This window comes from Gopherus evgoodei, chromosome 6, assembly GCF_007399415.2.
Source record: "Gopherus evgoodei ecotype Sinaloan lineage chromosome 6, rGopEvg1_v1.p, whole genome shotgun sequence".
Taxonomy (NCBI): domain Eukaryota; kingdom Metazoa; phylum Chordata; order Testudines; family Testudinidae; genus Gopherus; species Gopherus evgoodei.
This window is the reverse complement of record NC_044327.1, coordinates 45,221,408-45,238,755: the sequence shown is the minus strand read 5'-3', so window position 1 is coordinate 45,238,755 and position 17,348 is coordinate 45,221,408. Positions and strand designations below refer to the sequence as shown.

General features: G+C 40.9%; 1 protein-coding gene across 4 annotated transcripts in view; it reads left to right on the top strand.

The window, feature by feature from the left end:
* Positions 1 to 14,118, top strand: part of GKAP1 (G kinase anchoring protein 1) — a 50,440-nt gene extending 36,322 nt beyond the window's left edge. For all 4 annotated transcript variants that reach the window (XM_030567165.1, XM_030567161.1, XM_030567164.1 and 1 more), the window contains 7 exons: positions 1,075 to 1,097; positions 1,887 to 2,039; positions 3,977 to 4,078; positions 6,414 to 6,477; positions 8,753 to 8,823; positions 9,657 to 9,734; positions 13,792 to 14,118. In XM_030567165.1, the coding sequence (XP_030423025.1) occupies positions 1,075 to 1,097; positions 1,887 to 2,039; positions 3,977 to 4,078; positions 6,414 to 6,477; positions 8,753 to 8,823; positions 9,657 to 9,734; positions 13,792 to 13,839 (539 nt within the window). In that variant the 3' untranslated portion in view covers positions 13,840 to 14,118. The remainder of the gene's footprint in view (positions 1 to 1,074; positions 1,098 to 1,886; positions 2,040 to 3,976; positions 4,079 to 6,413; positions 6,478 to 8,752; positions 8,824 to 9,656; positions 9,735 to 13,791) is intronic.
* Positions 14,119 to 17,348: the final 3,230 nt, after the last annotated feature.

Sequence of the window (17,348 nt, the reverse complement as noted above, 5' to 3'; positions counted from 1 at the left end):
ATTAACCAATCAAGATACATTTATTAACTAAGTTATCAACTTGCACTGAGTTAACTTGTTTGCTGTAAGAATAATATACACTTCTCCCCCGATATAATGCAGTCCGATATAACAGGAATTCGGATATAACATGGTAAAGCAGTGCTCCGGGGGACAGGGCTGCTTTACCTCGTTATATCTGAATTTGTGTTACCACAAGTGTTTCCTCTCCGCCTGCCCTTTACTTGCTGCAGCCGTCCTTGGGACCTTCCTGCCCCGTTCACCTCCACTCCGCCTCCTCCCACAAGCATGCCGCAGCTCTGCTTCTCCTCCCTCCCAGGCTTGCTGCGCTGAACAGCTGATTGTCGCGGCAAGCCTGGGAGGGACAAGTGGAGCTGCAGCGTGCTCGTGGGAGGAGGCGGAATGGAGCTGAGCTGGGGTGGAGGGGCCCCAGGGAGGGCTGCAGCAAGTAGCAGGGGGGTGGGAGTGCAGAAGAACTGCTCCCCACTCCAGTTCCTCTCCGCCGCCTCCCCTGAGCATGCTGCTGCTGCTCTGCTTCCGCCTGCCCCCTCCCCCCTGTCGCTTGCTGGACCAAACAGCTGATTGGCATGGCAAGCCTGGGAGGGAGGGAGAAGCAGAGCGGAGGCAGCGCGCTCAGGGAGGAGGAGGCAGAGGCAGAGCGGAGGTGAGCTGGGGCAGAGAATGATTCCTCTCCCTAGCCTGATATATCGTGGCCTCACCTATAACACGGTGAGATTTTTTGGCTCTCAAGGACCGTGTTATATCGGGGTAGAGATGTATATAAAATATAGTACTATAGTAAACAATTCACACTACTGTGACTCTTCTGAATAGTTTATCACTAATTTGGCTTCTGAATCACTGAGGTCTGAGTATCACTGGTGTAGACAGTCCTCTTTAATTCTTTAGTGTAATATTTGGGAAAAGAATGAGAGTTAATGCTGGAGAACCAAAATGGATTTTTCAGCCTCTTCTGAGTTATCTCACTTTGATAGTTTTTGGTATGATTAAATCAGACAATGTAGTAGTTTTTTTTTAAAAGTAACATTTTATTTTTCCTGTGTTCTTTTTCAGATCCCCTTGCTAAAAAACACGAGGTAAGACTTAGTTTTTATTAAACTAATAAACATAACACAACACCAAAGACCAGCTTAAATAATGAGGTTTTTGTATGCAGAAGATAGTTATTAAATAAGTATTTAAACGAAGAGGCCTAATCACTTTCTGAAGTTACAGTCAAGAATTAATTTTTCAAATTGGCTACCTAAAGTATGTCCATAATATTTGTGTGAGCAAATGCAAAGATAAAAGTCCATGAATGAGAACTTATACATGCCTTTTCCAGTTTTGTGCCATCAGTTACAGGCTTGCAAATGTTATTGGTACAGTTCAGAAATTTGAAAGCCTGGCCCTCAAAGTTCTGTAGGCAGGGTACAAGAGGCTAAATAACTATTAGAAGCAGAGTAGATAAGAAAATATGGCAAATATTGTGCAGTGGAACATTCCTAGTATTGTAACCCTTTTAGGAAGAAAAATCAGTTTGATGTTAAATATTTCTTTATAATTCAAAAATCTAGGGAGGCATTGCACAAAATTATTAAATCAATGGAAGTATTTTTCTCACCTGATATCACTTCTATGAAATGTTCTTATTTTTCAGAGTTTTATAGTTGGCAGTAAAATATGCTCTAGGTAAAATTTAGTACTTCGTTTTGTTTCATTATGTGTCTCTATGTATTAAAGGAGAAAGTGCTGATACCTGTATTTTGTGCATTTTTGTGACTTTAAACACAGACTTCTTTTAAGCTCAACTAAATATTTCATTGTTTAGCTGGATACTGACTTTTATTTAAATGGAGATTAATCACGAAGTTAATTTTTGACAGGAACTGAGCTCTTCCCAGACTTTATTGCATGATGGAGGATTCTTCAATAGACTGGAAGATGATGTTCATAAAATACTTATTAGAGAAAAAAAGAGAGACCAACTCACAGATTACAACGGCTTGGATAACTGTACATCACATGAACATAGTCAGGCATGTACAATGGCAGCTATTTTCAATTGCACAATGAATATTTGCTTGGTGGATAATCTAAATAAAATGTGAAGCTTCTGGCGTAATTTTTCTGTCCCCCCCCCCCTCCCCCCGAATCTGACTGCTTATGCTCTCACAACTTCAGTTATGTGCTGAAAACACTTTTATGGATAACTTTTTTTTGACTAGTTCATGTTATAGGTCAATGCATCGCTTAAGAAAAAACAAAATGCAAACAAACTGAAATGGGACTGCCAAATCTCCTCCTCTGAGAAGAAGGTCAAGAGGAAGGAATGGCAAAGACCCACTCCTCTTTTATCTCTTTCCAGTAGCATAAATATCTTTTGGAGAAGGGAAGGTGACAAAATTGTCTCCTGGGGTGGTAGTTTTTAACGCCTTGGTCCCTGCAGTCTGGTTGCAGGTCTCATGGATCAGTCATCAGGTCCTTTGACTACCTGTAGATATTTCTAGGGCTATTGTTGTTGTAATAGTAGCCTGACATTAGCAAATCTTTTTTTTTTTTTTCTTCAGAAAATACTACTACTGGTCTGTGCCCTTTGCTGCAATGGTGACTGAATGTCCTTGCAGAAAACAATAATTGGGATATATTCTATGACTTCCACGTTGTTGAGTGGGATATTTCTTCCCTACAGTGAGGAAATAGTCAGAAGGGAGAACAAATGCTGTATTTTAAGAATATAACTTTAATGTTAGAGAACAAGCTTAGTTTTGATCTGACTGTTAAAAGCTGAAGTAATTTAGTTACAACTGTACTTTTAAGATTAAATTATGTGTTCTCGTTTGTCCTAGTTTTTTTCACCAACTTGATATCCTTTCCTTCCCTACTCAGCTGAGAGAGAGCTGAGCTGAGGTTACAATCTTTGTTGTGACTTCACTGTTCACAACCTCCACAAACCCTGCTATAGTTCTTCAGGGAAAAAAAATGATATTCTCTTTGTTTTTTTAAGAAGATTAAAACTAATCAAAACCTTTTTTTGGAGAAAAGATGACTTTGTTAGCATTGCGTATGCTCCAGCTAAACACAGTGTGCAGGATCCAATCATTCTGAGCGTGAACTTGAAACAGCATTAGCATTTAATCTGGTTTGTGTGTACTTTCACTCCCAGTTCTTTGTAGCACCTTTTAAAAAAAAATACAAAACACTTCTGCCCAAAACTACTTCCATTCCCCCTCTGAGTCTCATAAATCTAAAGCATCAAAAAGTTGGCTAGCTCCTAAAATCTTGTAGCATGGTTTAGTAAACTAGGACTTCCTCAGTTGTAAAAGCAAAGGGCAAAGTTGTGTCTCATGCTGGGTACAAGCAATTTTTCTAATAGCTTCTGTATAATCAGGTGGGGTTAAAGTGTGTACACTGATATTTGAAAACACTTAAATAATTTGTCACACTTGATTTTGTTCTTATTGCTAGCAAACAGGATTTAATAGTCAAGGCTTAGAGAGCTTCTCCCATTTTGCTTGCACTTCCACAGAATGTGCTCCTTTTTTAAATTGAAAAAGCTTAAAAAAAATACCGTGCTTGTGTATCCATCCATAAAAGCTTTGATAATATTTTTAAAGCTATATTTTTAAAATGAACATTTTACAGAAGCTCTGTTACATGATTCTGCCAGATACCCAGTCTTTAAATGTTTTATGGCTTGGTCCTTCAAAACATACTTGAAGCATGCAGGTATTTGTTAAAACGTAAACACCTTATGTTACTGATTTACGTATATCTTATTTTAATGGTTGTGCAGCTATGGAAAACCAGCACTTCTGCACAAGAGCTACTTTGAAACAACCAGGCTAATAGTATTGTATTTTTTCTTTGCTTGGAGACAGTCAAGGGCAGCTGAATTCTGCCTTTTGCAGGACTGAAATTCTAATGCAGACTTATAGTTAGTCCTAAACTTGTGTGGTTGCTTATTTTTCTGTAGGAGGCTGTTTTGAAAGATGGAAAAACAGAACGATTAAAGTTGGAACTTGAAAAGAAAGATACAGAAATTCAGCAACTGAAAAGCATCATTACTCAATGGGAGGTATGTAGTTGATGATCTCTCCAAGTATTGGACAAAGTCTAACTTCTTTTTTTTACCCATTTGATTAAGCCAGAACATGGCGAGTCTGAAAGGGAACTTTGTGTTGTCCACCAAAATATTACCTTTCCAGAGCATCTTTCTCCAAAGTTGTTCTTGCAGTACCAGATGGATTGACCTTTCTTAGTAAGTAAGACAGGTATCTAAAAATAAACTGAATACTTTAAGAAGGTCACCCATCAAGGAGTAAATATTTCAATTTTGGCGTACCCAAGTACCATTTGTTTCCCAGATATTGCCGTTTTGTTAGCTGTCAAGACTGTAGACCAATCTGAAATGCCTAAAAAAAGAAACTAGTACATACTTCTCCAGATACAAGAGAAACCATTTAGAGCTGCTGCCCTGTAGTATTGAAATGGAGCTTTGCATCTGCTGTGCCCCTTCTCCCAACCTAGGAGGAAGATTTCAAAACAACATTCAGTACAAAGGTTGACCCCTTACCAAATCCTCTGGTGTTGCTGGATTTGGATGCTAAATTAGATAGAAAAATTCCCAGAATTGCTGCCCTGGAACACCACATTAATATCTGTCCCGACTCTCTAGCTGACAGCTTGAAAATGAATACAAAGCAGCAGGCATTGAACTTTTATGAGAAATTACCATTATGTCAAAGGCTCTGGTAAATGCACTAAAGCAGCAGGACCAACTTCTTATTGGTCACATTAAACCAATTTTTGTTAATCCTTGCTTGTGAGTGGTGAACAGGAATACAAGGAGGAATAGTTTGTTTATGTAAATAAGAACCGATAGATATGTAAACTGCATAACTTAGCATTCGGTACCAAACAGTTGAACTCTGTAGAAACAGCATGAAATTGTTGACAATAGTGACATTCAGCATTTCTGCTAAGTTCTGATTAGAAAATGATTTCAACCTACTACAAAACAGGAAACAAGTTTTTTGGTTAACAGCTGCTGTCGTGCAAAAGTGGGGCTCACAGATGAAATTAATTGAAATGGAAAACCATTTCTGTTTCATATTGCTCCTAGAGTACAGTTGGCAGAATAATGCAGTGCACAAGAATTTTTGTTAAATGCTTCATTTCACATGATGTAACATGTTAAGAGTTTCTACTTGATAGTCTTGTATGCTAATTGGGCATGAAGGGCATAGAAAGCTTTAGCTAGCCGTATGTCTAGAATAATTCATTACTATGACAATTAAATTCACTTTTATTTGCCTTTGGTCCTATAAATATTGCTTTAAAGCATGGCTGTAGTAGGGATGGCGTGGCATTCCAGTATACTTTCTTGGAGAGGTTGAAGGTACTCTGCTGTAGAATTATCTACCCACCCTTTTTCAATATTGGCATTTGCTGTTCTTCATGCTGCTCCCATGCAATTGAATCAGCATCCCGTTAATTAGCACAGTGTTCCTTCTCTGTTTATAAATCAGCTGACCTTGTTGTGTGGAGCATTATGAAGGTAACGTGAGGGACAAGATTGATGTGCAAGTGGAGCATGGTAGCGTGCCACCAGGTTCAAGATATCCTATAAAAATTAACTTTTCTTCAAGGCCAGAGAGCAATATAGGGACACCGAAATGGGGAGAAAAGAGAATGAGGAAAATATAAAATGGGTGTAGAATTAAGAAAAGACACAGAAACCAAACTGCCAGAATTGCCAGTGACCAATCATGAGAAGTACTACCTTAGAAGAGGCAATTCAGGCATTAGATGAACAGGAGAGATCAGTAAGGTCCGTTTCCTGAGTAGAAAAACTGAAAGATGGAGTCCAAAAGAGAGTTTCCTTGACTGTAAGGTCTTTGGAGACAGGGATCATGTCTTCCTACGTGTCCTTGTATAGCACCTAGGACAATGAGGACTCAGTCCTAACTGTGCTCTGTGGCTACCACCATAGTATAAATTATATGTTACTACTTTTGGCATTAAAGTTCTTTCATGTGGCCTTAATTTTTTTCCAGAGAATCCACTAAACCTCTGTCAGACATGGAGCTAAAATCTTCCAGCAAGTTCTGGTTCTCTGTTTAGCAGTTCTTTCTTCTCTTTCTTCATTCACACCATGTGTAGTGGATTTTGAATCTACTGTAGTGCCAGTGCCTGCTTGTGCTCCTTTGACTTTGGCCTCTAACTGGTTTAAACTGCATCTCCTATGTTCTCTCATCCTTGACTCCTATGTATTTAAATAGATGAGCCTAGAACCCTTGTGCTTCTTAAATTACCAGTAAAATCACTTCTTTCAAATTTGATGTTTGTTATTTTTAAACACCAATTTAAAGACTGTCCCTTTTGATTTTATTTAAATCTCTTAATATTAGGTGAAGTATAAAGAAGTAAAAGCAAGAAATGCACAGCTGTTGAAAATGCTACAGGAAGGTGAAAGTAAGTAAAGTTTATGCTCTAAGATGTTAATTTTGATGTGTACAAAGTTATTTTAAAAATTCACTTAAATGACTTTGAAAAACAATTTTTAAAGATAAATTACTAAGAGTAATGAGTGGCAACTGTAAATTGTAATAGTGGAATTATTTAATCTGACAATTTCCTTTACTAGGAACTTCTGATAATTCATTTTCAGTCTGAGTGACTAGTGTTCAATTTCATTAGTTACTATTTCAGTACAATTGTCTTTATAAGCAACATCCTAATATGAATATAAGAATCATGTGATTGTGTTAGACTTTTTAATACTGCTGGGTCATGCATGTTCAAGTTGTTTCCATGACATCAGGTGCAGTATGTAAACTCTACTTTAGCATATCACACATTGTAAAACAATGTGAGAGAGGAGGGTAACTTTCAGAAGAAATTTTGTAATTTTACCAGTATTGGGGATGCTACACTATAACAGGCTCACTAGTGACACTATAGTTAAAGTTGCCCAAGTGTTTCCATTCCAACCCCCTGTTCTTAGTCATTCGTAATTTACTGAAAATTTCTGGTGTCTGGGTCAGGGTGAAATGTTTTTTTTGGGAAAAAATTATTAGTTCAGCCAATTTTGGAGGAGTGTGGAAACATGGTTGCCAGATGTCCTGTTTTCAGCCAGAATGCCTGGTTGAAAAGGGATTCTGGGGACTCCAGTCAGCACTGCTGACTGAGCCATTAAAAGTCCAGTTGGTGGCACAGCAGGGTTAATGCAGGCTCCCTGTCTGCTGTGGCTCCACACGGCTCCTGGAAGGAGCAGCATGTCCCCCCTCCAGCTCCTACATGTAGAGGTGGCCAGGGGGTTCCGCATGCTGCCCCCATCCCAAGCGTCGGCTCCGCAGCTTTCATTGGCCGGGAACCACAGCCAATGAGAGCTATGGGGGCAGTACCTGCAGATGGGGCTGTGTACAGAGCTGACTGGCCGTGCCTCCATGTAGGAACCGGAGGGAGAGACATGCTGCTGCTTCCGGGAGCTGCTTGAGGAGAGCGCCGCCCAAAACCTGCACCCCTGACCCCCTCTCATGCCCCATCCCCTGGCCCCAGCCTTGATCCCCCTCCCACCCTCCGAACCCCTTGGTCCCAGGCCGGAGCACCCTCCTACACTCGAACCCCCTCATCCCCAGCCCCACCCCAAAGTCTGCACCCTCAGATGGAACTTTCACGCACCCCTGCCCCCCAACCCCCTGCCCCATCCCTGAGGCTCCCCTCCCCCCCTCATTTCTGATTCCACCCAATAACCCACGCCCCCAGCCCAGAGCCCTCTCCCATGCTTTGAACCTTCAGCTCCACCCCCCAGCCTGGAGCCCCCTGCTGTACCCCAGAGCCCGCACCCCCAGCCAGAGCACTTACCCCTCCTGCATCCCAACCTTCTGCCTCAGCCTGGAGTCCCCTCCCGCACTCTTGAATGCCTCTTTTCTGGCTGCACCCGTAGCCGGAGCTCTCACCCCCACCCCCTGAGTCAACCCAGTGAAAATGAGTGAGTTATGGTGGGTAGAGCGAGCAACAGAGGAAGAGGGGGATAGTGGGGCAAGGGTGTTCAATTTTGTGCGAGTAAAAAATTGGTCACCCTATGTAGAAACAATGTCCTATTATAAAATAATCTTGTTACCTCTTTTACTAGCTCTCTTGCTGAATAGCTGAGGCAGAAAGATTAATTTGATGGAACAGTTACTGAGGAAAATTAATTTTGTCTTTTGGTAAAAACTAGCTTGAATGTGGTAGAATTGAGCCTTGAAAATCCCAATTTGCACATGTACAGTAAAGGTTTATAATGATAGCACTATTCTGTATTATCCACAACTTCAAAGAAAGTAACCAAGTATGTATGTTCAGCACACCTTAATTTTGCTACGTATCTAAAACTTTAGCCAAGATTTTCACATTGATTTAAGGCATGGCTTTGGAAAGCTTACAGTCTCAAGCTCCATCCATAACCAGAGAACCTCACAGGTCTGTAGTGAGTCTCTGTGAAGTCTTTGGGATCCCATACAGGTACTGGCAGTAAAAGTTTCCTAAAAGGCCTAGAAAGTTTCCCATATTCACAGGCTGCTGCTACTGGAAATGATAATAGACTGTTGGCTCCACGCAACCTCTATTGTTGGTCCTGCCTTCAATGATAACTGAGGAAAATATCCTAAGAGTAGCAAAAAAATGGATCCAGCAGTACCCCAACTACAGTTATATATAAGACTTGTAAGGATAGAAACAGCCTAATGTTCTTGTTTTCTTTAAGTGAAAGACAAAGCAGAAATACTTCTACAGGTTGATGAATCTCAGAGTATCAAGAATGAGTTGACCTTACAGGTAAGTTTTTGTTTTGGTTTGTTTGTTTGTTTCAATTTTAAAAAACCCTTGTGAATATTTTTTTTAAAATAGTATATGAAGGCAAACAGCAAAGCCAAACTGAAAATGAGTATAAATACAGAAATAGGTGCAGAATTCCCCTCTATATGGATTCTTTGTGTTAATGGACATAGAGTATATAAGATCCAGCTACCCTTTTTAAATGGCATTTGTGCATTCAGAGATTTCTACTGCGGAAGAATCAGCAGATTTTCAAGGTGAAGCATTAACATTTATTATATGAACATAGAATAGGTAACACACACCATATTTCTGTATTTGTTTTGGCTTTGTAGTAATTTAATTAAAATCTTAAACTTGATCCAGTATTCTATTTGTGCAATGTCATAGGATGACATGAAATAATATAATTCAGTTTCCATTAATTATGAATTCTGAGATAATCACTTCTTAAGAGTGAGGTAATTGAATCAATTGTGTTGCATTATATTACATCAGTTACAGTACACTGACAAAATAAAATATAATGCAATGGCTAAAATCTGAAAGAAAACTGTCACTTTTCATATTACATTATTCAGGCAAACACATAAAGAGGCACTAGGGAACTAATAGAGACTTAGGAAATACTACTTGTACTTTGTGATACATCAAATGTTGATCATTTTGAGAATAATCTCTTCCTTGAATAAACTAATTATTTACTTCTCTTCCCAGCAACACTTTTTATATATATTTATAATATTATTTAGGCTGTTGAACTGCAGCAGAAATGTTTGGTGTGTATTGGAAGATTAAGATAATTCTGTAACGCTTTTAAAAAATTGTTGTAGGTGACTACACTTCATGCTGCATTAGAACAAGAAAGATCTAAAGTGAAATTATTACAAGCAGAACTAACAAAATATCAGGTATTTATTTTTGTATTGTCTCTAGAAATAAATTCACCTATGTCTAGTATAATTCTAATAGTATGTGGAAACGTTGATACAAGAGAATCTTGACTTTTGAGTAGTTGCTTTGAAGGTAACGTGTCTGTGTATTTGCTTAAGTTAGTACTACCTAGGCCAGGAGTTGGCAACCTTTCAGAAGTGGTGTGCCGAGTCTTCATTTATTCACACTCTAATTTAAGGTTTCGTGTGCCGGTAATACATTTTAATATTTTTAGAAGGTCTCTTTATATAAGCCTATAAAATATAACTAAACTATTGTTGTATTTAAAATAAATAAGGTTTCAAAATATTTGAGAATCTTCATTTAAAATTTAAATTAAAATGCAGAGCCCCCCAGACTGATGGCCAGGACGTGGGCAGTGTGAGTGCCACTGAAAATCAGCTCACGTGCCGCCTTTGGCATGTGTGCCATAGGTTGCCTACCCCTGACCTAGGCGATTTTAAAAATATAATGGACTTTTTAGAAAAACAGTAACAAAACTGAAGCATAGTTATGCATTTACTTGGGTGGCTGAATGGATTTAGTTTTCCATTTTGTGCCTCAAAGCATACTTGAATTACACAGGTAAACAAGATTGCACACCTTTGTTGCTTCTATATACTCTTAATATTCTGAATATAAGACTACATCTAAACAAGAAACTTGATTTTTATACAGTAACTCCTCACTTAACATTGTAGTTATGTTCCTGAAAAATGCAACGTTACACAAAATGATGTTAAACGAGTCCAATTTCCCCATAAGAATTAATATAAATGAGGGGGTTAGGTTCTAGGGAATTCACACGCACACACGCGCGCACACACACACACATGCAAAATAAATACTGGTATATAGTGATGAAGATTGTGAAGCTTGGTTGAGGTGGAGGAGTCAGAGGCTGGGATATTTTCCAGGGAATGCCTTACTGCTAAATGATAAACTAGGAATTGGCTGAGCCCTCAAACGTTAACACTCTCACTCTATAAGGCAGCAGGAATGGAGGGAGGGGAGATAGCATCGCAGACAGAGACGCACGCTGTGTGTGAGAGAGAGATGTGCATTTCCCCTTTCAGTAAGCTGCCTTGTTAATTAGATTAGCTTGCTGAGACCACAGCTGCTGCCAGCAAGCTCCCTCCATCCTGAGCCCTGTCGTGTGTCCCCCTGCTCTATGGAAGATGGGGTAAGCGGGGTGCAGGGGCCGTGGGACAACCTGACAGCCCCCTCTTCCTCTTCCTCTTCCCCTCCCCCCCCCAGCAAGCAGGAGTTTCAGGGAGCAGCTCCAAGGCAGGAGTGGCACATGGCAGTGCGGGGAGGCACAGCTTCAATTGCTAACCTGCTGGGCAGCTGCTGCACAGGGAACTTAGGGGAGCAGGGAGCTGATAGCGGGGCTGCCAGTCCACCCTGGTTCCAAGCCCCCACCAGCTAGCTGCAACAGGCTGCTCTTCCTGCAAGCAGTGGACAACGCAGGCGGCTGCCAAACGATGTTAGAAGGGAGCATTGCACAACTTTAAACGAGCATGTTCTCTAATTGATCAGCAACGTAACAACCAGCATGCCACCACCACTAAACGTTAACCGGGTCATCTTTAAGTGAGGAGTTACTGTATATTTTTCTTGTTATCTGGGACAGATAACCTGAAGCCAAGTGCAAGTCTTAGTAGATTGATTATTGCCTTTTTCTCTCACCCGTGGCAAACCTTTCAAATGAGATAAATGAAATAGATTTTCATTTTGCTCTTAATATGTAGAAGATTGCATTTACAGATCTGTTCTTTTTAATGTGGCATTTTCTACTTGGCTAAGCAATAGAGTAATTTTTGTTAGTGAAATATAAGACATGAAAAAAATGTTTGAAATTGTTTTAATGTAAGCTGAATTTTCACACTTGCATGCTTTTATATTTATTCAATTATGAGCATCTTCAAAATAGTGAAATTATTTGATTTCACAGCAATAAGATGCTGTGCTTATTTCTGTATGGTAAGTATTTCCTTTGGAAAAAGACTTAAAACAATGCTGAAAGAAAATATTGCTTCAGTTATAGGTAAGGTTAAGATTTTGTCAGTTATTTTTAGTAAAAGTCATGGACAGGTCACAGTCAATAAACAAAAATTAACAGAAGCCCACAACCTGTATGTGACTTTTACTAAAAATAACCGGGGGAGTGGGAGGGCTGATCACCAGGGGGACTGAAGCTGAAGGAGTCCTGAAGGTTTGTTAAAATCATGGAATCCAGGACTTCCGTGACTAAATCGTATCCTTAGTTATAGGGAAAGCTAATCACTTGTAAATTAAAATAGAAAGTTTTCAAGTAGCTGCATAGACTTAGGTGTAAACAGTAAGCGCTCCTGTTTCAAGCTATAACCTGTTGGTTGTTTATGCTGGAGTACTGTGTGTTCATCCAATGACAATACCTCATTGCATTCAAATCTAATTACTCTTTCTGACAAAGCAACAGATTCAACATTTCTCATTGCTTCATCATCTTCCCTCTCTGATATTCCATGATGGTCTATCTTCAGTTTCACCTGCTTTTTCCCTGTGCATTTCCCAGGAGTGATCTCATCGACTCTTAAAGCAAAAATTATTTTTACAGTAATAGTTCCCAAATGTGTACATGCACACCTTGACATCTCACTCTGTTCACTCTCACACTTCCAGCTGTATCTTAACATCCAGCATGCCACACCACTAATCTTAAAAAAACAATCAAGCAAAACAAAAACAAACCCTCCTGTTGCCATCAAACTCCATCATGTTCCCTGTTACTCACTTACAAATTTACTGCTGCATTTAACTTTTCTCTAATATTCATGCTGTTGCTAATTTCTTTCATTTCTTTAAGATCTCCAAAAGCCATCTTTTATTCCTACAAAAATCCTCATCTTTGTCTTGATTATTGTAGTATCGTCTTCTCTTCCCTCTCTGTCTATACAAATTCTGTTTTTAAAATTTTCCCTTTCCTCTACTCCTATTATCTTCTTCCTCATTTAATCCCCTTTGCTGCCTCTTTGTGCAAAGTTCAAGCTTGTCCTCTGTTTAAGGGCACAGCACAATTACACCATCACTATTTCTACTTTTATTCCTTCTTATAATTCTCTTAGGTTGTCCATCAAAGGACCCCTTCTCCTAGTTTTGTCTTTACACAGTCTTCCATGACCTCCCTCAGCTTTATGAGCTCCCTCTCATATTTGTGAACCAAAAGACTCATAAATTTTATGGCCAGAAGAGAGCATCATGACCCTCTAGTCCAGGGGCAGGCAAACTTTTTGGCCTGAGGGCCGCATCGGGTTTCCAAACCTGTATGGAGGACCAGTTAGTGGAGGCTGTGCCTCCCCAAAGAGCCAGGTGTGGCCCAGCTCCGCCCCTATCTGACCCCTCCTTCTTCTTGCCCCCTGATTCCCCCACCCGGACGCCTGTCCAATACAACCCTCTGCCCTTGTCCCCTGACCGTCCCCGTAACCCCTGTCCCTGACTGCCCCCCACCACCCCAACCAACTCCCCTCTCCTTCCTGACCACCCCCGGGAACGCTTGTCCCCATTCAACCCCCCTGTTCACCGCCCTCTGACTGCCCCGACCCCTATCCACACTCCTGCCCCCTGACCACCACCCCGAATTCCCCTGCCCTCTATCCAATCCTCCCTGCCCTCTTACCGCGCTGCCTTTGAGCACTGATGGCTGCACACCACCTCTTAGTTTGAGTATTATCTTAAAACACACTTTGTCTGTGAATCCTTTCAATAACTCTACCAAAAGTGTTTTTAATATTCTTTGCTTTGATCAGATGTGTTGTCTCAATCTTTCTCTTCATTTGTGAGTTCCCTGAGGCAAGAACTATCTTCATCTATTTTTGTACAGCACAGTTGGTGCACAGATAATAAGACTTCAGTTGTGTATGTAAAATGCTATACAATTCAAGATTTAAACTATCCAAAAATAATTGATTTAACTGACATGCATGTCTTTATACCTGTATTCAAATATGTCAAATGTATTTTTTTAGTTTACTATTTCTCTTTTTTCCTCTGCAGGGTGGGAGAAAAGGGAAGAGAAACTCAGAATCTGACCAATGCAGGTGATTATACTTGCCATCAAGTTGAAAGCAAAAAAATCAAATCTTGTTCGTCAGGGTTTTGCAGAAATGTATATATTTGTTGTACACTGCAAAGCTATGCAGTTTTTTGGAAAGAAGCTAACAATTACTAGTTTGACTGACATTCTAAATAGTTAATTTGTTGCACTTTCTGTTAGTTTAAAGAAAAAAAGTAGAGAACTGTTCCAGCAGAGCTCCAACATTGTTGCTGTTAATGCCATAATTAGTTTTTCATCAGTTAATAAAATTTACTCTTTCATTTGCATGTCTAAATTCTTGCTTTTTAGAACAGGTTGCATCATAACATCTATTTAAATGTCAACATTTCTAATTCCTCTAAAATTGACAAGCTTAGTTGGATTTCTTTTGAAATTAAGTGTGTTTTTTAGAAGGGTGTAGTATAGGATTAGTGACCGAAATTTGGAGGAGTTTGAGCCATGATTTCCAGAGATATAAGCCCCAGAAAATAAAAAGGCGTTTTAAAAAAGGTTTCTCGGTGGGGTTTTTGTCTAAAGCTAGTGATCAAATGATCGATGAGCTAGGGTAAAAATAGTCTCTGTGTCACGTTGTATCCAAGATAGTGCTTGGCACTCACTAAATCTTTGGGTGACCCAGAATGGTATGTAAGAAAATGTGCAATTTTACACTGTGCATGCCCCAATACAAAAAGGTGACTAGAGTTTCCATTCCTGCCATTTTATGTTTTAAAGCTCTACTCTAAACTTCTCTAAACTTTGAACAGTTAATCTAATTGCTTTGAAATGTGATGCGCTCCATAAAAGTGTGGGAGTAGCATTAGTGATGCAAATTTGGGATCATTCAGCTGAGGGCTTCACAAGTTATAGCCCCACTTGGCTTTCTTCTGTTGCCTTGTTCCGTAAAACTGAGACAGAGGTACTAATGACTGAGGATTATGTTCAGACTACAGGCAGTGGTGAGCTGGAACCGGTTCGCAAGAACCAGTTAAATTTAGAAGTGGGTGTAGAACCGGTCATTAAAGGGGCTGGCGGGTGGGCAAACTCTGGTCTGCAGGACTGTCCTGTCCGATCTGCCTGAGCTCCCGCTGCCAAAGTGCCACGAGGGCCCAGAAGGGAACTGGTTATTAGGATTTTGGGAGCTCATCACTGATTACAGGGATATGGATAGCAGTGTGCATCGAACTGCTGTGCTGTAACTTCCCCAAGTGGACACTGTGGGCATGAACTAAAAGGTTTCTAGTTCATATTAATGTAGTCTTGGATTTTTTGTTTGCATCCCTTAATAATGTTAGATGGAATCCTGTGGGAGAGAATGAATCATTGTAAAAGGTGAATAGCTTGTACATTTCAGCAACTGGCGGAGTAAAGGCATGTATGTCAATGGAGCGTATTGGGGCATTGCTGAAAGAGGGCAAAGTTAAGGTTGCATAGGTAACCTTAACTGCATTTCCTAGTTTTCAGAAGTTTTGAGTTTTGATCAATTCAGCATTCTGCAAGAGGAACAACATAGCACCAAGCAACCTTAACTCCAGGTTAATGTTTTTTTTGTTTTTTTTTTTGCCATTGAATTATCAATATTGTTTAGCTCTTGTTAGAATACAAGTGCCCTGGGGAAAGTGTCTCCGTAATACCATTCATCTCTGTCTGTAAATATATCAGTGAGAGACTTTCTTATTGAAACCAAGAACATGGCTGCTGAAAGTTTATTTGCAGTTAAAAAAACATTAAATATTTGATTTTACAGTACCTAAACCAAGCCTTTAGTAAGGCCAACATGTTGGAGTATAACCAGGGCTTTGCATACTCTGCATCACAATGAGACCAAATCTACATTAAGGGTATGTCTACAGTACAAAATTAATTATTTTATTTGAATTTTTGGAAGTGATTTTATACATTGGGTGTTGTGTGTCCCCACTAAAGTGCATGATTTTGGCGGAGTGCGTCCACAGTACTGAGACTAGCATTGAATGTCGGAGTGGAGCGCTGTGGGAAACTATCCCACAGTTCCCACAGTCTCTGCTGCCCATTGGAATTGTGGGTTAAGCTCCCAGTGCATGATGGGGCAAAAACATTCTCGCAGGTGTTTCTGGATGTGCCATCACTCGCTCCTCCCTCCGTAAAAGCTACGGCAGATGCCATACTACCAGCAGATGGTGCAGCACAGAGCACCACCTGTCTCCTGGTACTATGAATCCACCTCACATGTCCTCTCGTCTTTTTATCTACTCTTTCATCTAACAATTTCCTGCCTTTTTTCGGCTACTGTGAACTGAGCCGCACAGCTTCCGCCACTTTTTCCATGTTGTTGGTCGTGAGCTCCCATGGAAGCTACAGATGGCAACAATTCCCTGCCATTTTTTGGCCATCGTGAACAGAGCCACACGGCTTCTGCCGCAAACTCTGCTCTCCCGCTCTTGCAGCTCTAACTTCCTGACTCCATGAAAGCTGCAGAAGACAACAATTTACTGCCTTTTATCGGCCATCTTGAACCAAACAGCTCGTGTCGCACCCTTTTTTCCACGATTTCCCATGCAGGCGCCATAGCGCGGCAAGCATGGAGCCCGCTCAGATCTCCACTGCAGTTTTGACCATTATAAATACCTCGCACATTATCCAACAGTATGTGCAGTACCAGCAAAACTGGGCGAGGAAGTGATGACAATGCAATTACCATACTGATGAGAACATGGACACAGACATTCCTAGAAGCACGGCATGTGGCGATTGGGAGATAATGGTGGCATTGGGCCAGGTTCATGCCGTGGAACGCCAATTCTGGCCTGGGAAACCAGCACAGACTGGTGGGACCGCATAGTGTTGCAGATCTGGGATGATTCCCAGTGGCTGCAAAACTTTCAAATGTGTAGGGCCACTTTCAGGGAACTTTGTGACTTGCTGTCCCCTGCCCTGAAGCGCAAAGACACCAGAATGAGAGCAGCCCTTACAGTTGAGAAGCGAGTGGCCATAGCACTGTGGAAGCTTGCAACACCTGACAGCTATCAGTCAGTCGGGAATCAGTTTGGAGTGGGCAAATCTACTGTGGGGGCTGCAGTGCTGCAAGTAGCCAATGCAATCATTGACCAGCTGCTATCAAGGGTAGTGACTTGGGGAAAAGTGCAGACTATTGTGGATGGCTTTAATGCACTGGGGTTCCCTAACTGCGGCAGGGCAATAGATGGAACACATATACCTATCTTGGCTCTAGCACACCGGGGCGGCCAGTACATAAACCGCAAGGGGTACTTTGCCATGGGGCTGCAAGCACTGGTGGATCACAAGGGACGTTTCACCGACGTCAGTGTGGGATGGCTGGGAAAGGTGCATGATGCTCTCATCTTCAAGAACTCTGGTCTATTTGAACGGCTGCAGGAAGGGACTTACTCCCCAGACCAGAAAATTACTGTTGGGGATGTTGAAATGCCTGTAGTTTATCCTCGGGGACCCAGCCTACCCCTTAATGCCAGGGCTCATGAAGCCATACACAGGCACGCTGGACTGTAGTAAGGAGCAGTTC